The sequence below is a fragment of the Puntigrus tetrazona genome, chromosome 11 (assembly GCF_018831695.1).
Source record: "Puntigrus tetrazona isolate hp1 chromosome 11, ASM1883169v1, whole genome shotgun sequence".
Taxonomy (NCBI): domain Eukaryota; kingdom Metazoa; phylum Chordata; class Actinopteri; order Cypriniformes; family Cyprinidae; genus Puntigrus; species Puntigrus tetrazona.
Window position 1 is genome coordinate 15,474,365 of NC_056709.1, and position 19,253 is coordinate 15,493,617.

Genomic DNA, 19,253 nt, shown 5'->3' on the forward strand with positions numbered 1-19,253 from the left:
CTTTAAAAAAATAAAATCTGCTATAACATATCTCGTTTAAACAGTTTAAGAAATTTCATTTTCACGCCATCTTCAAATAACAGCTCGCCATGTTTCCTATGCATAACTCTGAACCAGTTTTAAATATAATATAAATATACATGACAGGATTTATTGTTTACGTGCGGTACCCACAGCAGGTATTCGGAGCCTGAGCCACGCCCATTTTACGCAAACCTTTGAACTCTTATCCAATCACCTTCCAGTTCTCATCGCGGCTCATGAATAAACATAACTTTTTGATACTACATCGAGAGACTGGTAGATGGTGTGGAGGTTTGGTTGGGGGATATTAACAGAAAACCCGTGGACCCCAACAAATCTCCTAAAAAGGACTATTTTGCCTCCTTCAAGTCATCAGGGTGACTATGGCGCACGCCGGGGCTCTCCGCGCGTCCCTGCTGCTTATTTTACTGCAGTTAGTCCTGATCATCTCAGCACAGGTAGGAAACAATGGCTTTTTTTGCGCTAGAGATGTGCCGTGTGTGTGTGTGTGTTTGGGGTCACTGTATGCTTTTGAAATATCTTCGTAATAAAAAAATAGAGACAAAAAACCTGAAAATATATAGACCGAAAAGAAGTGTGTTTTGATGAGACATTGTTGAAAAGTGCAAGTAATGAAAATAATAAAAGTTTTTTTCTTTACATATGCACTATTTATGAACTCTATTTCATGCATTTTTAATGCCAAGTTTCTTCATTAAGTGTATCTGAATTTGCAAGCGTCTGAGCGTTGCTTGACATATGGAAGTTATTTTCAGTAAATTGGTCCAGGTGTGCACAGCTGTTATCACTTTCCCAGGAAAAAAGAGAGCCAGTGGGATACCTCAGCATCAGTCGTACCTACAATGACTTCATTGTTCTGAAAGATATTAGGATTGCAGGATAAATTTTGAGCAAGCAGAGGTTCGTTATTGTAAATGCATTTCTGTTGTTATTATTATTATTGTTGTATTTTTTTAGAGGGGGCCAGTTGGTCCTACAGGACCACCTGGACCTCCAGGGCTTCCTGGGTTTTCTGGTGTTGACGGCATTGATGTGAGTCAAAAATCGATCGTTTGGTCTATCTATCTATTTTTTCCAATTAGTCAGATTTTTCTGCTTACAGTATGGTATATGCTTGTAGACTCGAATAAAATGTGAGTTATTCAGTTAGTGTTTTGTATGACTTCAGGGTGATAGGGGACCTGGCCCTGGCCCAGTTGGCCCCCCAGTAAGTATTTATCTTATTCGAGACAATAATTAGTTCAGCATAGCTAAAACAATGTGCAACAATCCATTAATCTCATGAATTCTTCAGGGCCTTGATGGGGACAATGGCAAGGATGGATTAAACGGCCTTCCAGGAAAACCGGGAGCCGATGTGAGTCTTGTTCTTTATTTTGGTAAAAGTCTAGAAACCAAGATAAAATCAGCTTTTCTTTTCTAAGTAACACTTGCAGCATCAGAGCCTGCGGGTGTAGTTTGCATTGGAGGTGTCTGAATGAAAAAAAAAAGCTCCTGGATGGAAAAAGAACCAGAGAGGAACGGAAAGAGAAAGCAGAGAGAGACCCATATTGGCTTCCTGACGAAGACAGAGGCCTTTTTGTACAAGTATGGAGCCACTGAGCTGAACTGTGTACTGCACTAGCAGCAAACCGAAGTACACCGACTGCTTTGTGACTCCCCTGAGCTTTAGTGCTATAATTAATCACAGCAAAAATCATTTCTTTATCAGTGTTTCTGTCTTGTGTTCATATATATTTGCTTGAGAACTCAAATCTAAGACGTCAAGAGACTGCTTCCAGAGATTTTAATTATGAATTAATTGGCAAATATATTTTCTTGTTTAAATAATAAGACAAGCTTTAAAATCTTTTTTTTGCATCTAAAGTAAATTATCTTCTTTATTTTTCTCAAAGGAATTTTTTTCCCCCAAAAATAACAGATTTTTTTTGTTTGTTTTGCAGAGCAGCCTATTATTTAAACAGTACTGTAAAAAAATAAAGGTGTTGTATAAAAATTATATTTTTATTATTATCATGTTGGCATTATTAATACAATAGACATTTATCTATCTATTTATTTTATTTTATTTATTTTTTGCATGGTTGTATTGCATTATAACTGATGCAAATTATAGATGCTTATAGATGTAGATAGGCTTCCTTAAAGTGTACAGTATCTGAAGTGGTCTGCTGTACATATATTAGGGAAAATGTGGGCGGGGTTTGCTACTTGTCAAAGTCAGGGGATTGGTAAATGTTATTTATGATTGGTCAATGTGTCTGTGTCTGAGGCAAACTTTCAAACTCTTATCAGAATCAAATAATAACCTTCATCCAGTATACCATTAGTTCAGCGATCAGTTAAGTGAATAAAGTAACCGATATCTTGCAAGTCCAAGCTTATAGACTTTTTTGTCTTTCTAAGGGTTTGACTGGGCCCCTCGGAGCCCCTGGCCCTGTCGGCCCTCCCGGACAAAAAGTAAGTTCACACTTAATATAACGTTCCACTTATTATTTTACATTTCACTTAATAATGAGTAAAAATGCACATGCATTTATGATAATTATGCATTTATTATGAATGGCTGTATTGTAGTATTGGTGATGCTTCATTTGAATGACCTCTAAATCATTAAAGTTCATTAAAAGATCCTGTGGTTTGACATTTACTTTTCATCAGGGTGAACCTGGTGAGCCGGGACCGAGAGGAGCCATTGTAAGTAAATGCTTCAAATTCTGTTCAACAAACGCGTGTCTTGTCATTTTTAGCATGCTGTTAGCATGCAGATCTTAACATGGATGTTTTCTGTCCAGTTTGTTGTTATGCCAAAATGCCAAAATAAACTGTGACCAGTTGGCTGTACACGCTTTGAGCGTTGAGCATTAAGTCATTCGATAAAGGTGTTTGACCTTCTGTTATGCTAAAAAGGCTGTACTGGCCTTTGTTTGATATTTTTTTCCTTGCTAATTTAGCGGTGTCATCTGTTATTCTGTTAACAGGGTGTTGGAGAGGATGGTGAAGCCGTGAGTGCATATTTCATCTATTGAATGTTTAGTTTTTAATTAGTACATTTGTTATTCAAGAGCAGACTGCTTAATTGTTTTCTTTTTCTACTGAAGGGTGCTGATGGGGAAGATGGGTTACCTGGAGAGCTGGGCAAAGTTGGACCTCCTGTATGTAACATTATTCTGTTATACACCGATCTAAAAACAAATTCATATCTAATACTGAAACTGAGTATGTGCCTGTGGTTCTGGTGTGAAGGGAAGTCGTGGGCCGAGAGGTTCTGTTGGTGATCCAGGACTGGCAGGGCCCAGAGTAAGTAATGTTTAGGTCTTAACGATCATTCGCTGATATCCTGGATTCATTAAAGGCTATAAAACAGTACTGTATTCCTTCTATCCATAGGGCCCTCCTGGAGTCTGGGACGGTAAGGAGCTGGTATGTACCCCTAAGTCTCATATCTCTTTGCCATTTGCTCTCTTTAGATTTCTGATTGCAGTCTTCTGTAGATAACACATATTTGCTGTGCTATGTTTGTTTAGGTCGACTGTGATTTGTTTTGTATACGTTAATAGAGCTTCTTGGCTGCCTACTCTATTCCTCCAACAAAACCGTCATCACATGTTAGGACTTTTTTCCTACATGTGTTGATTTGGTTCAGCTAATGTAAAGAGATGCTTGATAAAAGAGATGCTAAGAAATTTGATAGAGAGAACTATTACAGCATTACAAACGTTAAATTCATCGTTCCTTACCCAGACTATCTGCAAGCATTTTAGGCTACAATGTTGATGACACATTGTTTTAATGTAGATGGTTGCTATGGAATTGCAAGTTAATATATGAGATTTTCTTGCAGAAACAACACACTTTTACATAAATTCAAATGCATATGACCTATACTGTAGCTAAACTGCTGTTAAAATATAAGGCTAAAACAAAAAAACAGTGTTTGGCAGGTAAACGTTTTAAATGAGATGAACCATAGTATGAAATATCTTCAATGCTTCAAATATTCTCTCTCCTAAATGATCTGTTATGATTCTCAGTGTCCAAATGCCTGTACTTCTGGCTTGAATGGTTACACGGGTCTCCCAGGCATGAAGGCAAGTTTGAAATGATATTTAATTCAGCCAATTCACGCTTTCGGGATGCTCCAACAAGTATGACTCATTCTGGTGCTTCGTTCATTTTTTAGGGCCACAAAGGGGTCAAAGGTGAATCAGGTGAACCGGGAAGGCAAGGACATAAGGTGACAGTTCATAGGTCAAGTTTGGTGTGATTCCTTTGTGATGCATTATACATGAATCAAATTAAGGACCACAGCCCAACATCGTTAGAATGATTAAGCTAGCTAAGCTACCAAGATCCAACCATGGTGCGTAATTGTGTCGCGTTTGTTTTACATCTTACAGGGTGAAGAAGGAGACCAGGGAGCGCCTGGAGAGACAGGAACACAAGGACTTCCTGTAAGATAAAGACATTACTTATCTGCTGTTTTTTTGTTTGTGTGAGAGCGCTGTCACTCAACATCTCTTTGTGTGCTTGTTTTTGTTATTATAGGGTCAGCAGGGTCTCAAAGGAATCACAGGGATGATGGGCCCTAAAGGAGACAGGGTAAGGGTCAAAAGTAGGGCTGGGTAAAATAAATAAATAAATAAATACATTTCTCGATTTTAATCGATTCAAATTGATAAGTCTAGCATGTTTTCAGTTAATGAATGCAACATTTTAGCACACCTTCCTTCCAGTAAATAAGCAATAAGGTTGGTAGTTTTTATTTGAAACAAAGTCTTAGACTTTTTATTACAATATTCATTCAAAAAATAAATACTGTTTTGTCACTGTTCAGTGTTAAGTGACAGATCCATTTACTGAAGTCACCTTAATGTATAATGCATTTTATACATGTCAAAGCAGCTATGTATACATGTGAAAGTAGCATGTTAATAATGTAAGAGAACAAAAGTAAACACTCAATTTTCCAGTTAGAGTCAGTTCGGCTCAGTTCAGTTCAAATATTATCCGTGCAATCATGTTGACAATATTGGAAAATGTAATAATTTGCCTAAATATATTCACCATTTAACATCATTATCATTTTTACTGTTCTTTTGTATTTTTTTAATCGGTCAAATTAATGATGGCCACCATTTAAATGTTTGCATTTCAAAAAAAGTTGGAGTACAAATATAAGTACTTATATTTAAGTACTTAACTGTAGTTATGAAGTTAACATTCTTGCTTTAACATAATGAAAACTTAGAACTTATGTCATGTAAGCGTTTGTATACAAAACACCTACAATACTGTAGTAGTGTGTAGCACCAACTGACTCTCAGATATATTTTACATCATTTATTTATTTCTTTTTCCATAAGGAAATTTGACATGTACTGTACCTGATATATCCAAAATAACCGATATTGAGCAAGCTTGTAAATCAAAAGTAAATTTTGAAATTCATCAAAAATAATCAAAACCCAGGCCTAGATCTTCATATCTATATCCATGATATATTTAAAAAAGACCAAATGTGTTTTCTTCTCCATCAGGGAACTCGTGGAAATGTTGGGGACTTGGGCCCTCAGGGTATTCAGGGTGCTCCTGTAAGTGGCAAAATTAAAATTGACAGATTTTTACTCTACATTTTTGGCCTTTAACCACATTTTTTAAATATGCATTTGTACATGTACATATAATTAATTTCAAGTAATGTTAATATTTACTATTTTATGTCTTACAAGCTGTTGGTTGATTTGTTTTAATCTGTTAATGAAAGTGTGAAATAAAATGCATACATTTATATTGTTTTTCAATTTTGAAAGGGTGATCGGGGTCAAAGAGGAAAAGTAGGTGAGACTGGACCAAAAGGAGCTCAGGTGAGTTATCGTGCAACAGCAAAACAACACATGCATTATATTTATCAAGACAACAGCTCAAGCTCAAGCTTGATATGTTTGCATTATTTCTAATGTGGCTTCTTCTTTCAGGGGCCTCGGGGGTTGCAGGGACTTATGGGTTTACCTGGACCGAAAGGAGAGACTGTAAGTTACCTGAGCTGCAGTTTTATGGATGCTGTTCTATACTGTGTTATCCTAAAGTGACTCATTATATCATTAAATTGCATCTTTGTGGTGTAGGGTCTGCCTGGGGTGGATGCTCGTGATGGTATTCCAGGACTACCTGGAGTCAAGGTAATGACTTTAATTCGTGTTGGCAGAGAAAAAAAATCATTTACATAACTGACTGTCTCTTCAGTAGTGAAGCGATTTTTATCCGCGTATTGTTTTAGGGTCTTCCTGGGAAAGTTGGATCGCCTGGAGATGCAGGACTTCAGGGATTTCCAGTGCGTATGGCCTTTGACCTACATTTATGCAATTAGCATGCTGTGATATCTGCTTCCGAGAGGACCGGGAATGGCTTGCATTTTTAATACTTACTTCTCCTTCAGGGTTTGCCAGGAATCCCAGGGGCGAAAGGTCACATGGGTGAAAAAGTAGGTAATTCAAGTGTGCATCTTCATCAAAGTGTGCTTTTTTTGTTTTCTTTGTATTTCCTGTTTTAAATGTGTGCTGAGATACTCTGCCGTAAAAAAATATTGGAATCAGTAAGATTTTTAGCAAAAAATTTTTATACGTTTATTAAGCGAGGATGCATTAAATCGATCAAAAGTGACAGTAAATACTTTTGAAATGTTGTTTCATCAAAACAAATCCTGAAGAAAATTAAATGGTAGTTTCCACAAAAACATAACGTCCACATGAACCGGAAGTTTGCAACAGATTTTACTTCCGTATTGTGATGAATAAGAAAAACTGCCACACTAAAGAGCCTGACTTGTTTTTTCTACTGCGGGCTGACTCAGTGTAGTACAGTAGGCGTTTACTCAGAAATGGGCGTGGTTAGTGATGTCATACTCATGCCTAAGCAGTCAAACTGATGTCATCAGAGAAGGCTTGTCATTTTAGAAGGGAGGAGCATTTTCAGATTTGGATTAAAGATTACAGAGGCAACTTTTTTTTGTGGATTGATTGCATGGATGAATTGTTCGCCAAAAAAAAAAAATAGCAATGTAAGCTAACCAAATAAATATAGTCTATTTTGATTATATATGGACTTTTGACATTGATTAACTTGAGCACCAGCATGAATTCTGAAGAATCTTGTGACACAGAAGACAATGAGGAAGTAATGATGCTGAATTGTTTTTCATGAATCGTTTTTCAGATTTTTCATTTTTTTTAACCAACAAATTGGCCAACTCCAGAGCCCAAGTTTGCTCCGTTACCATTAAAAACTACATACATATAGCATGAGCAGTTATTTGTGAGACTGGAGCACAAAAACCGTCTTGAGCTGCTCAATTACATTTGTAGCAATAGCCAAAAATACATGGTTTGGGTCAAAATTCCTGGATTATGGATTTTTATGTTTTGCCAAAAATCATTAGGATATTAAGTAAAAATCATGTTCCGTGAAAATATTGTGTAAATTTCCTACCGTAAATATGTTAAAACTTAATTTTTGTGTAGTAATATGCATTGCTAAGAATCTTATTTGGACAACTTTAACAGTTATTTACTCAATATTTATATTTTTTGCCACTTCAGATTCCAGATATTTAAACAGTATCTTGGGAAAATATTGTCCTATCATAACAAACCATACATCAATGCACACACACACACACACATATGTGTGTGTGTGTGTGTGTGTGTATAAATCTCAATTACAAAAAATTTACAATTATAACAGGTTTTGTGGTCCAGGGTCACATTCTATGTATATTTCATAAATTCAAGATTTAAAGAAAACATTTTCTATAAACAGAGGTAAGATAAAAACAAAATGACGTTAAAACGTTTGTGAATCGAACAGTAAACCTTGATCTGTTTGTGACAGTATTTTCTGTCTGTGACAGTATGTTACTGGTTTCTGTTAACGTACAAAGAACATAGATCGATATAGCCGAATGTTTGGGGCAAAAACTGTCTGGTTGCATCTGTAGTGTCCATTAGCAGGAAGGATAACCTTGGGATAAATCTTGTCTTTGCTCCAGGGAACTACTGGTGATCCAGGTGTGGCAGGTCTGATCGGAAATAATGGAAAAACAGTAAGTCACAGGTATCTGTTTGTTCACCACAGCTTGCAGGCCAGTGTGGATGAATGAACATCTTCTGATGTTTTGATTTCAGGGTGAACGTGGCGAGCAGGGAGAGGTCGGACCAGTCGGACCAAGAGGTGGGCCAGTGAGTACATTTCCTCTTTCATCATATAGTGTCATATAAAGGAAGGTGTCACTTCTATAATGGTCTGTCTTTTCCTCCAGGGTGAGAGAGGAGTGAGGGGTCCTGATGGGCCTGCAGGCTCGCCAGGTGTGAGGGTGAGTCATCAGAAACCACAATTCAGATATCACCATAAAAGATGCTTTAGATAATAATAACACACAAAAAAACACTCTTAGGGATGTAATGATGATATGATTCACAAAAACAGTTCACAAACTGAGAAATACAAAGTACAAATCTCTTCATATAAACAATCTAAGGCTTTGCCTGTGCTCTTTCCATTTAAAGTGCCTCTGTTATACGCTATGAGAGGTTAATTTTTTGGTTTTGGGAATCCCAAACAACAGGTTGACATGCATTCAAGGTCAAAAAACACTTTAATTTCCTTAAATGCATTTATTTTTACCTTATTTATTTAACGACTCCCAAGCGATTCGTTCAACAATTCATTTTTCCTCCTTTGCAGTGTTTGTAAAACAGCGTCGCTCCAAAAGCAGCAGTTAATGGCAAAGAATAAATTAGCATTTTCATTCGGACCAGGTCTGCACGCGGAACAAGTGGGTGGGCAACATGCTAATGTTTCATGTTGACGTCATCATGAACCTGCTTGGGATTCATTTTAAAAACGACTCGTTAAAACTTTGCAGGATGTTTTCATTCACTTAGAGCTATGTTACACACTGCATGAAAGGTCATTATCAAAAAAATCCATAATACGGGCACTTTAAAGTTACTACATCTTAATCAGAAACCAAACAAAGAAGAAATATGACCTAAAAACACAATGATGAAAACTCAACTACATATACTGAACAAAAACAGGACACCGGATGAAAAAGAACGCAAATTCACTCTCTGCCAGCAGGAATGGCTCATGAAATGGCCGTAAACAAAGCAGTGCTGCAATTAGAAACACTACTTTAATATACATTATTAAGAGGAAAAATAACAAAATAGTACCAGACAAAGGACAAATGAAAGAAGAAGAGAAATCTTTGGAAGATGACAAAGAACACATGGATTCCAAAGAAATTACACATCTTTTAAACTCTCAAATGTCTTGTCCATATCGCAGAAATAATGTGGCCGTCTTGTTGCACTCTCGCACACACATCTCTGAAGACAGTAGGGTGTCAACTATTAAACAATCCATGAGGCAGACTGTGGTTGTGTTTAGATATGTAATGAGGCATAATCTAATTAAATACACACATAAAATAACATTGGATGAAGCCAGGTTCAAAATTTAGTTTTAATAAAGATATGTTTTGTAATTGAGATCTACAGATGCAACTGCAAGCAGATAAAGTGCAGTAAAACGAACACTTTGAAGCATATTTACAACATGGTATGAAAAGCAGCCTGAAGCATCAAAATTAGCTAGTGCATAGAAAACAGTGTTTTTGCGTGTAGTGTCTTGCATTAGAAATAATTAAGAGGGAGCAATATTGGATCCCGGTACCTATAAACGTACTACAACGCTGTCTACATGTCCCATAACAAATTAAACACAATCAGAAACATGTTTGACTTGCTCTGAGTTCTCAGATTCCCGTCCTATGCAGAGGATCTTAATAGAGCTCCTAACCGTAATGCAATCTCCTTAGAAAGCTCTAGTGAGCTTTAGTACAGTAATCGGCTGGTAGGGGCATGAATAGCCTGTTGTTATCGAGGCCTAGTAGCAGGGGGTATTTTCTTTGGTAAGGGGATATTCAGAGCAGGACGGGGGTCTGAATGAGTCCTCTGTCTTGCAGGAATTTCCTTCAGGCAGCCAGCGAAGGGCATCAGGCTTAATCATAGTCCACATCCATCCACACACCTCAGACGACTCTTGCTCACTAAGCCGCCGACTCTGTTTTTTTAGAGCAGATGTGGTTTGCGCAGCAGCTACGGGCACAGGCCATGCAGTGTTCATGAATTTGTATTTATTTATGTGCGTCTGTGTGTTTATGTATTTCACAGGGAGCTAAAGGAGATCCGGGCCTTCCTGGTCTTCCGGGGCCTGCTGGCTTCATCGGGCAGAAAGGAGACAGGGTAGGATTTCAAAAGCAGAAACAAACCAATCAAAACATTTATTAACAGTTGCATACTGTGCAGAGAGTGAAAATGTATGCATGCATAGAAATACATTTAACTGACCTCCCAAAATGGCCAAGATGTGCAGTATATAGCAAACGCACTTGGTATTGCATCATATTATTTGGTTAGGCCTTTCAGAATTAGAAAGAAAGCTCTTGTACTGGTTCAGCATTATTCTCTTTATTATAGATTCTCTGTCTACAAATGTTTTTTCAGAAACAAGTTGCCAAAATGAATCACTTGAAATAAAATCTGAAAACATTGTAAATTAATTGAAAATATATTATATTTGAAATGGACATTTTTAAGGCAGTTATAAGATTGGATATAATTAAGATTAAATGCACCTTATTGTAACATCCTATTTTATAATTTTCCAGGGTGCTGTTGGTCTAACTGGTCCAAAAGGAGAGCAAGTAAGTGTGTGTATATATATATATATATGTGTGTGTGTCACTTTTTTATATTCTGTAACATCAATTAAATCTATATTATAATGCATGTTTGTTTAGGGACCATCTGGTGAAGAGGGAACACCTGGATACAAAGGAGATGTTGTAAGTACAGATATAACAGCACAGATATTTACATGTCTTTGGATTTATTGGTTATGTATTCAGGTCGCAGGTCACGGTACTGTTGCTGATCCTAAACTCTGTGTCCATTTATTTTCTCAGGGTGATGAGGGAGAGCCAGGCGAGAAAGGATCGGTGAGATTGCTTTGAGAAGCGATGCTATCGTCTGTTACTGAAATAAGTGTTAAATTAAATAAAAAATAATCGAATAAAATAGAAAATAATATAAAAGCTAGACATGTATAGACATATATAAATTTATAAAATTACAAAAATACTAAAATGAAAGGAACATATGAAAATAAAAACATATTCAAAATATTAATAAAAACTATAATAGCATGTCAGTGATATACAGTGGTGGCCAAAATTATTGCAGCACTAGATTTTTCACCAGCTAAAAAAAATGTAAAATGTTTAAAGTCAGTTATTTATATGCTACTGTATTAAAATCTTTTGCTGTAGTATGTGTCAGTAGGAAATATCAAAAACTGTGTTTTTCCTTGTTTAATGACATGAAGAAACTGAGTCCAGATTTACAAGAACTGTGGCAATGTCTCCATGATGCTTGAAGAAACCTACCTACAAAGCACCATGAGAACTATACAATACAGAGGGCAAAAGCTGCTTTAAACACAAAGGATGCTCACACCAAATGTTGGTTTAATTTAGTTAACAGAAGTTAATTGATAAAGAAAATCTGTTTATGGCAACATCCTCACTTTACAGCATTATTACACAAGTGCCTAAAACTTTAAACAGCACTGGAGCTTTGCAGGCAGGTTTCTTTTTGGAGACGTTTCTGCAGTTTTTCTGGATTGAGTCTTTCTCGGTTTGTTCAGTTTTTCATGTCATTCAAGACAGACTGGATGACCAGATCAGATCAGATCTCTGTGTTGAGCGCGGGCTGCTGACAGGCAATAATCTTACGTCATTAATAGGATTAATGGCAAAAGGGATGTCTGGAAATGCATAGAAAACCATAGAAATAACTGACTTTTTAAAGTATAGAAATAACCTTTTTAAAACTGGTGAAAATAGTGTTATAATAATTTTGTCTACCACTCTATTAATCCATAAAATGTGTGCATCCATCCACAAAAGTCAATGTTGGCCTCCTTAAAAGTGTAGCAATGTTTAGCATTTGTTGTGTTCAGACAGGAAAACCAGGAGATGCAGGAAATAAAGGGCCAGAGGGAGGGCGTGGCCAACCTGGACTCGAGGGCCCAGCTGGAGAGCCTGGCCCAAGAGGCATGCAAGGTGACAGAGGTGTACCTGGACTGCCTGGGGCACAGGGACGACCAGTATGTCTGCTTTAATTATCCCATTATCGCCCCTTTACATATGTGACACTTTCATCATAGAGAGTTTGATTTCTGAGGAAACCTGTACTAAATGAGAAGTTTTATCTCAGTGTCTCGTCATTTCCGCATTAAAGAGGAAATGTTGACCATGTCCACATGATTTTCTTCCAGGGCCGAGCACCCACGGATGAACACATCAAGCAGGTCTGCATGAGGATTTTGCACGGTCGGTATTTTGGTGTCCAAACAGATATTTACGATTGTTAAATTCGAATGATTTGTTTTTTGAATGGATTTGCCGCACTTGGTTTCCTCACAGGACAGCTCGCGCAGTTGGCAGCCAGTCTGACCAGGCCCGAGTCGGGCATCTCTGGTTTGCCAGGTCCTCCTGGTCCCCCCGGCCCTCCAGGGCCCGCTGGAGACAATGGCTTCCCTGGGCATCCTGGAAGCAGAGGACTGCCGGGTCTCAAAGGGCCCCCGGGGCTCATAGGGAGGAAAGGGCCCAAAGGTACGAAGAGATGCAATGTTTCGATGCAGTTGGTTTTAGGTATAGAGGTGCAGTCGAATTTGTCCAATGTTCCCAGTCATTTCAATAGAAAGCCACGCATTTTTTGCAAAGGTAAAAAATTTCACAACAGTTTTTAGTTGGTCAAGTGGAAAATTGAGCTGTGCTTCAAGTGGCTCTACTTTTAAAAAGGTGACAGTATTTTACTAATATGACCACACCTTAAGGCATAAATACCATTTTTCTTTTGCTTGTCATTGCATGCAGACATTACGATTAAACATGAAATGGATTGTTCCTATGAACTGTACAGGCACTAATCTGCAAAATTTCACAGTGACATGGACTGAATGAGACAAATGGCCATTTTGTAAATGTATAAACCGCATAAATGTGGTTTACTATCATAACACATGAAGGAAACACTGGACTAAATATTGTATTTGTATTAGTCGTATTACTCGGTGACCAGTGTGCCACAATACTGTGAAATATGATTGGCCATGTATCGCTGGACGTCAGCAACCTATAAGAAGTATGTGAGCTCCGTGTCAAGTCCATTTACTCATACACTTTAAAAAACAATCTACTTCTTACATATTTGTTTGTCCTTTCTAGAGAAAAATATCTAAGCAAAATTAAAGCAAAATGAAAAATAAGTATTTCTGCCGATGGGATAAGCAAAACAAAGCAGATTCAAAGGGAATATGATTTTTTTTTTTCTGGACCTTGGTTAAATTTGACACAGAAAATAAGATATATCTTATCATTCTTGTGAACGCATCTCGATTTAAGAATGTTAATATATTTGTGACGCTGGAGCACAAAACCAGTCATAATATTCAGAAACATTTTATAACTCAGATTTACACATCATCTGCATTAATACATAATGTAATATTTCTATTGATGGGGGTTTGTTGGGATTGGACAATATTTGGCAGAAATGCGAAAATCTGGAATCTGAGAGTGAAAAAAAAGTCAAAAGGTGAAGAAAATGCCTTTAAAGTTGTCCATATGAAGTTTTTAGCAATGCATATTACTAATCAGAAATGAAGTTTTATATATTCACAGTAGGAAATTTACAAATTACAAATTTTACTAAACATTTTGACCCATATCCACAATGTATTTTTGATTATTGCTACAAATATACCCCAGCGACCTTGTACTTGCAACAAGGATAATTTTTTTGCATTGCATTACAACTGACTATATATAGTTGGCATTCAGCACTGTTTAATATTTTATTAATTTATTTCCTATTCCCAGAACAAATCTGGGATTCTTTTTTAGGACACGAAGCACCACCTACATCCTATATTACACTATAAAACCTTTGTGTTCTCCTTCATTTAGGTGACCAAGGTGACAGGGGAGATAGAGGGCCCACAGTTGAGGGGTCTAAAGGAATACCTGGACCGCCAGGGCTCCCAGGTAAGATCTAATCTAATCTAATACTGTATCCATCAGTGTGTGTTAAATGATCTTTAAATCTCTAAATATCATGCTCCTGACTGCTGGCCTGTTTATCCACCGGCTCTCAGGTGATCCTGGGAAACCAGCATATGGCAGTAATGGGCGTGACGGTCTGAGAGGACCAGTAGGTGCTCCTGGAATGCCAGGTGTTCCCGGGCCACCAGGTCCCCCCGGCCCTAATGGATACTGCGAGTCATCTCAGTGCGTGCTTCAAGCAGTTGCGAGTCCAATATCTGCCAAAGAGTCCAACATGAAGGGGCCAGATGGTCTATGAGCTGACAGCCATCAGCAAGCCACACATCAGAGCCCAGCGTCTCTGGACAGACACTTGAGAGACTAACGGAGTGACTCCCTCTACAAGGAGATTTCTGTGTCAGTGGTATATGAGGGTGTGACTGTACTTATCAAACACCTGTGAGGAGTTGGATCAATCCATATTAGGGTTCCCAGTTTCACTTAGTCCCGAAGAATTATTTTTTTTTTTGGATATACTTTTGTATAGTTCCAGTAATTCTATTAAGAATCAAAATAAATCTAAATTGCCCCATAAATAATGAAATAATAGCTAGCTCAATCTCATTTGAATATACTTTGTATACCTGGATGCATACAAAACCATGCCGACACAACTTGGTCACTTTACACATTAAAGGCTGTTAAAAGGACTTTAAAACAGGAGGGGGTCCTAAACATTGTAAATTTGTCAATATTGCATTTCTAAAAAATAGATTGCAAGCATTTTATTAAATGGTTTTTAAGTTGTTTTAACCTTAGAGACACTCTCCAATTTCGTGAAAATTTTTGTGGTTCAGTGAGGGAGAGGTCCTTGATGTTTAAAAACGAACTAGGAATTTTCTATATTCTTTATTTATTGCAGAAAAGATTGATGTGACACCAACGGTTGTGAAAAGGGAGGAAAATAAAAGAATTTTGATAAAGTGCTGCATGTTTTTAATTAAAAAAGTTAAAAATCAAGCACAGACGAGGTCAAATGCTCCTTCAGTGTATCTTTATTGTACTCTCAAATTGGCAAACTTGTTTCTTGCTATACTAAAACACATATCCAATGATATAAATAGGTGGTTTAACAGTACACATAATCAAATACCGTACGCAAATCAAGTATTGAAATATTAAGTTACGCACATCAAATAAAAAGGCATAAAAATACCGCAGACATTGAGGTCCAGTTTTAAGCCAAAACACAAACATCACACTATTGACATGGCAGTAATAGGTAAACAAAGTTTGGATAAACAACAAAAAGTAGTACCCCACCCTTCAATATATTTATATAAAGAGGTTTTATTTTCCTATATATTTTTTATTAATCTTTCTTCTTGAATTTTTTTTTTCTGCAAAAAACATCTTTGAGAAACCTCTCCAAATGCCACGAGAACTCCTCCACCAGACGGTGTCTTTCTGCTGTGATAAGGCATTTATTTTTTATCTTTTCGGAGGCAGGCGTTTATTACTGATTGACTGAAATCATCAACAACAAAAAAAATGTACGAAATTATTCTTTAATTAAACCATTTAGGCTGTAATGTTGTACTACGTGTTTGGCAGATGTTTCACCAACATAAAGCTCATTGCAAAACACTAAGCTCATGTTCAAAACAAGCGCTTAACCTTGGTTCTCCACAGGAAATACATAAAAACAAAAGAGAAGGGCAGGGGACACTTGTAACGAAATAAGCATAATTTTCGTAACAGCATTTTCACAGTTACCAATTAAGAGAACAAACTACCTATGCTAGATACAAATTCCCATTAAACATTTGAGAAAGGCTGACACGCGAGCTTTTACTGAATGCAGCAGTTGTTGCGGTGGCCGTTGGAATCCTTGAATCGAAGGCGCATTTTGGGACGATATTTTTCCAGATAGAAGAGCTGCTTGCTGTTGAATGCTCCGCGGCGCTTTCTGTGGAGATGAAAAAAAAAAAAAAAAAAATTAAACAAACCTTCATTAAGAATGAAGAATGTATTCTTTCCAAAAATATGAAGTTAACTTACTGTCGAATGAACTGAACTGCATCCTCATATTTCATGCCACACTCAATCAGGGCCAGAGCAACCAGAACTGGAGCTCTGTGGGGGAAAAAATGAGATTTCAATGCAACGTTCAAAATGGGTTTCATTGCATGTTTACACCTTATGACATACGCAATGATGCCATAAAATTACCTTCCAAGGCCTGCAACACAATGCACGGCAATACAGCAGCCTGGCTCCTCCCTAAACTTCATCCGAAGAAGATTCAGCCAATCATCAACGATCTGGTTAGATGGAGGAGCTCCATCGTCAAAGGGCCAATCCTGCGTTAAAAGACGGCCTGAGATAAGAATGGATATTCCTATTCATTGTCAGGTAGGTGAACTGGTTCACGTGGACTTACCAGAACTTGAATGCCTTCTTTAACAACCAGGTTTGCATCATACGTGGCCTCACACACTCGAACTACTGTAGTCACTCCATATTTCTTCAGTTCCTAACACAAGGGATGGGGAGCATCATGTAAGTGATGTTTTGCAGTTACTGTAATTATGAGGGTTTTATAATCTATGCTAAACAACACTTCTAGTGTGTTTGAACCAACACTCACCTCAATGAATTTGTGAAGCGTGGCATTAGTGGGGTTGTGGGTAATGAGGAATCTCATGTTTTTGTAAGTGATCTCCACTGGGGCAGGTCTATTCATACGAGCCATTTTTGACTTTTTGAAATAGCTTGAAGATCTCAAAGGAAAAAAATGGAGTAAACTCTCTCTAACAACAAAAGAAATCTGGCTGATACGATTAGGAGAAAAGAGGTGTGACGGGATTAATAGCAAAAAAAAAAAAAAAAGAAAAGAAAGGAAAAGAAAAAAACCAAGGCTGGTCCTCTGGTGAAGAGTGAAGACGTAGGGCCGGCGAGGGCAGTGAACTTCAAGAGATTTTTTTTACCCCATCCAGAACCGCCGACCGCTGTGGACGCCTGCTCTCCAAGCCTGATCCCGCCAACGTTAAAACTCTAACACAAGTCTCTCTTCTGATGAGGTAGCGAGGCCGGCCGTTCACTTCTCTGCATAAACGCCGTGCTGAGCCTGGCAGTAATCGCCACTGCCCTTCAGAAACTCCATAAATGTGTGACCCAAAACACCACAGAACTGCTGCAAGGACACAAGAACAGAAGCACGCGGTCAGGGCACAGGACTTCATTTATCTCTCTCATCCTGATTTAAAGCAGCTATTTTTTCTGCATGTCCAGCTGAGCCAGTAGTTTGTTTCTATATGCCCTTGCCTATATTAATATATTATAGAAATAAAAAAAAAGCAGCAAATTCTGCAAATTCCTAATTGTTAAGTTTAGAATGTCATACAATGTTTTTGTCACAAATGTCATTAACACTACATATTATTTTAGCCCAATGTTTTGTAATCTACATTTTCACATATACTAATAACTGTTGTTAATTGTAAAAATGTATTCCTGAAAAAAAAAAAAAAATATATATATATATATATATATATATATATATATATATATATATATATATATACATATATATACACACAACACACACATATACAATACAGCTAAGCTGTTCAAAGCCGAAAACAATACCCATTCTTGTCTTTGAGTATCTTTAATGAACTTTTTATGATCCACTTCAATTGTTCACTACTGTGTGTACAATATAATATTATACATATATATATATATATATATATATATATATATACATACACATAAAATTACGATAGTTGTTGTTTTTTTAATTAAAAATCTTCAGACGACAACCTGATTTGGATAGATTATGACGCTCTGTACCGACCAATCAGCAGCCAGTATCAGTGTAATCTTAAATTCACACTCTCATAAATACATATGATATATCCCGATAGGCTAAAGTCGTGAAGCAGAGTATGCACAATAGCATGAACCACATCTCCCTCAAACACATGACTCATGGTGCGTCAGTCCGCGGTATGTGGGTCATTGTTTCAGAGGAAACACTCGATTTCTGGGAAGACTGAAGTCTTCGTGTTAGTCTCGTGAGGACACGCACGTGTCTCAGCAGCTCTTCGGGATTACCACACGCTAAGCCTCTTTAGCAAATCATTTTAAAAAGACACAACAAACCTCGTGTAGTAGTAACTTCAATCTACATGCAAATCGAACGCAAGGCACAGATGGTCGGTTGAGTTATTTTCAGAGAGACTTTATGGAAATCAAGTGCAAGGGCCGCAAATGAAGCCAATAAAATGACCCGTTTCTCGGATAAAATTTGCCTTTGGTCACGGTGTCAAAAGTGGTGAAATGTTTGAATTCTACAACCGATGTGAAGCTTCGTGCTGAACAAAAACAGAGATTTTAACACGCGGAACATCAGGATATGCTAATTAATCAGGGCTGACACAAAGACTTCCGCTTGGCTAATATTAGCAACGGGGCCAAAAGCTTACAAATCACATTAGTGTTCAACAAAAACGCAACACGGACTCTATTTCTAAACACTTGATAAGATTCACTTTTTAATTTAACCGACTAAAGTGAAATGAGAGCGAAATGTCGCGCCCGGTTCTCCCTGATGTAGCTGCGAGGCTAACTTAAACTAACACCGAGCGATCATTTCATCGACGTTATAGCTTTACAATCAAATCTTCATAAACACACACATAACATTTTACCGTTTTGTAGACGGTAAAGCAGAAATATTAACGTATTCATAAGCTGTGGTCGACAACAAAACCTGTTCTGCTCCGGTGCTAACCGGCTCGCAGATTGAGACTAAATGCCACAAAAACAAACCCCGAATTCGCTTCAAAACATACGCGTTTTTATGTTAAAAGGTTTCACTTACTGGAATATGCTTACTCATTGAAGATTGTAGCTTAATCATAAAGCCGCTCCGGAGAATAAGTGTTGTGGTGTTTGACCATACAGCGCTGCCGTGTATGTGACGGAGTCTCCGGTAACCGGTTACAGCTGGACTCAAGAAACCGCA

At 37.5% G+C, this 19,253-nt stretch overlaps 2 protein-coding genes across 3 annotated transcripts; one reads left to right on the plus strand and one right to left on the minus strand.

Annotated features, from left to right (window-relative positions):
* Positions 1-177: 177 nt before the first annotated feature.
* col9a1a (collagen, type IX, alpha 1a) lies at positions 178-15,404 on the plus strand. The gene is made up of 32 exons (XM_043252097.1): positions 178-482; positions 1,003-1,077; positions 1,214-1,252; positions 1,340-1,402; positions 2,452-2,505; positions 2,707-2,742; positions 3,027-3,050; positions 3,147-3,200; positions 3,292-3,345; positions 3,436-3,468; positions 4,080-4,136; positions 4,229-4,282; positions 4,446-4,499; positions 4,594-4,647; positions 5,586-5,639; positions 5,859-5,912; positions 6,024-6,077; positions 6,174-6,227; positions 6,326-6,379; positions 6,485-6,529; positions 8,093-8,146; positions 8,229-8,282; positions 8,363-8,416; positions 10,284-10,355; positions 10,781-10,816; positions 10,913-10,957; positions 11,078-11,110; positions 12,133-12,279; positions 12,451-12,505; positions 12,599-12,787; positions 14,144-14,221; positions 14,332-15,404. The coding sequence occupies exons 1-32, from the start codon at positions 408-410 to the stop codon at positions 14,535-14,537; spliced, it is 2,064 nt and encodes a 687-aa protein (XP_043108032.1). The 5' UTR covers positions 178-407; the 3' UTR covers positions 14,538-15,404.
* Positions 15,256-19,253, minus strand: ptp4a1 (protein tyrosine phosphatase 4A1). Of its 2 annotated transcripts, XM_043252100.1 has the most exons (7): positions 19,110-19,253; positions 17,209-17,414; positions 16,869-17,001; positions 16,662-16,754; positions 16,451-16,581; positions 16,280-16,354; positions 15,256-16,187 (listed from the first exon to the last, which is right to left on the minus strand). In XM_043252100.1, exons 2-7 carry the CDS (start codon positions 17,211-17,213, stop codon positions 16,070-16,072), a joined length of 555 nt encoding a protein of 184 aa, XP_043108035.1. In that variant the 5' UTR covers positions 17,214-17,414; positions 19,110-19,253; the 3' UTR covers positions 15,256-16,069. The 2 variants fall into 2 exon arrangements, with proteins under 2 accessions (XP_043108035.1, XP_043108036.1); XM_043252101.1 differs by having other exon boundaries at positions 16,869-17,414.

What these genes read in the sequence shown, in the direction of transcription:
- col9a1a (XM_043252097.1), top strand. Translation starts at nt 408, where the DNA reads ATGGCGCACGCCGGGGCTCTCCGCGCGTCCCTGCTGCTTATTTTACTG. An exon ending in CTGGACCGAAAGGAGAGACT is followed by an intron (nt 6,078 to 6,173) that starts GTAAGTTACCTG and finishes TTTGTGGTGTAG; the next exon opens with GGTCTGCCTGGGGTGGATGC. An exon ending in CTGCATGAGGATTTTGCACG is followed by an intron (nt 12,506 to 12,598) that starts GTCGGTATTTTG and finishes GTTTCCTCACAG; the next exon opens with GACAGCTCGCGCAGTTGGCA.
- ptp4a1 (XM_043252100.1), bottom strand. An exon ending in CGCTTCACAAATTCATTGAG is followed by an intron (nt 16,755 to 16,868) that starts GTGAGTGTTGGT and finishes CCCTTGTGTTAG; the next exon opens with GAACTGAAGAAATATGGAGT. An exon ending in TGTGTTGCAGGCCTTGGAAG is followed by an intron (nt 16,355 to 16,450) that starts GTAATTTTATGG and finishes TTTCCCCCACAG; the next exon opens with AGCTCCAGTTCTGGTTGCTC.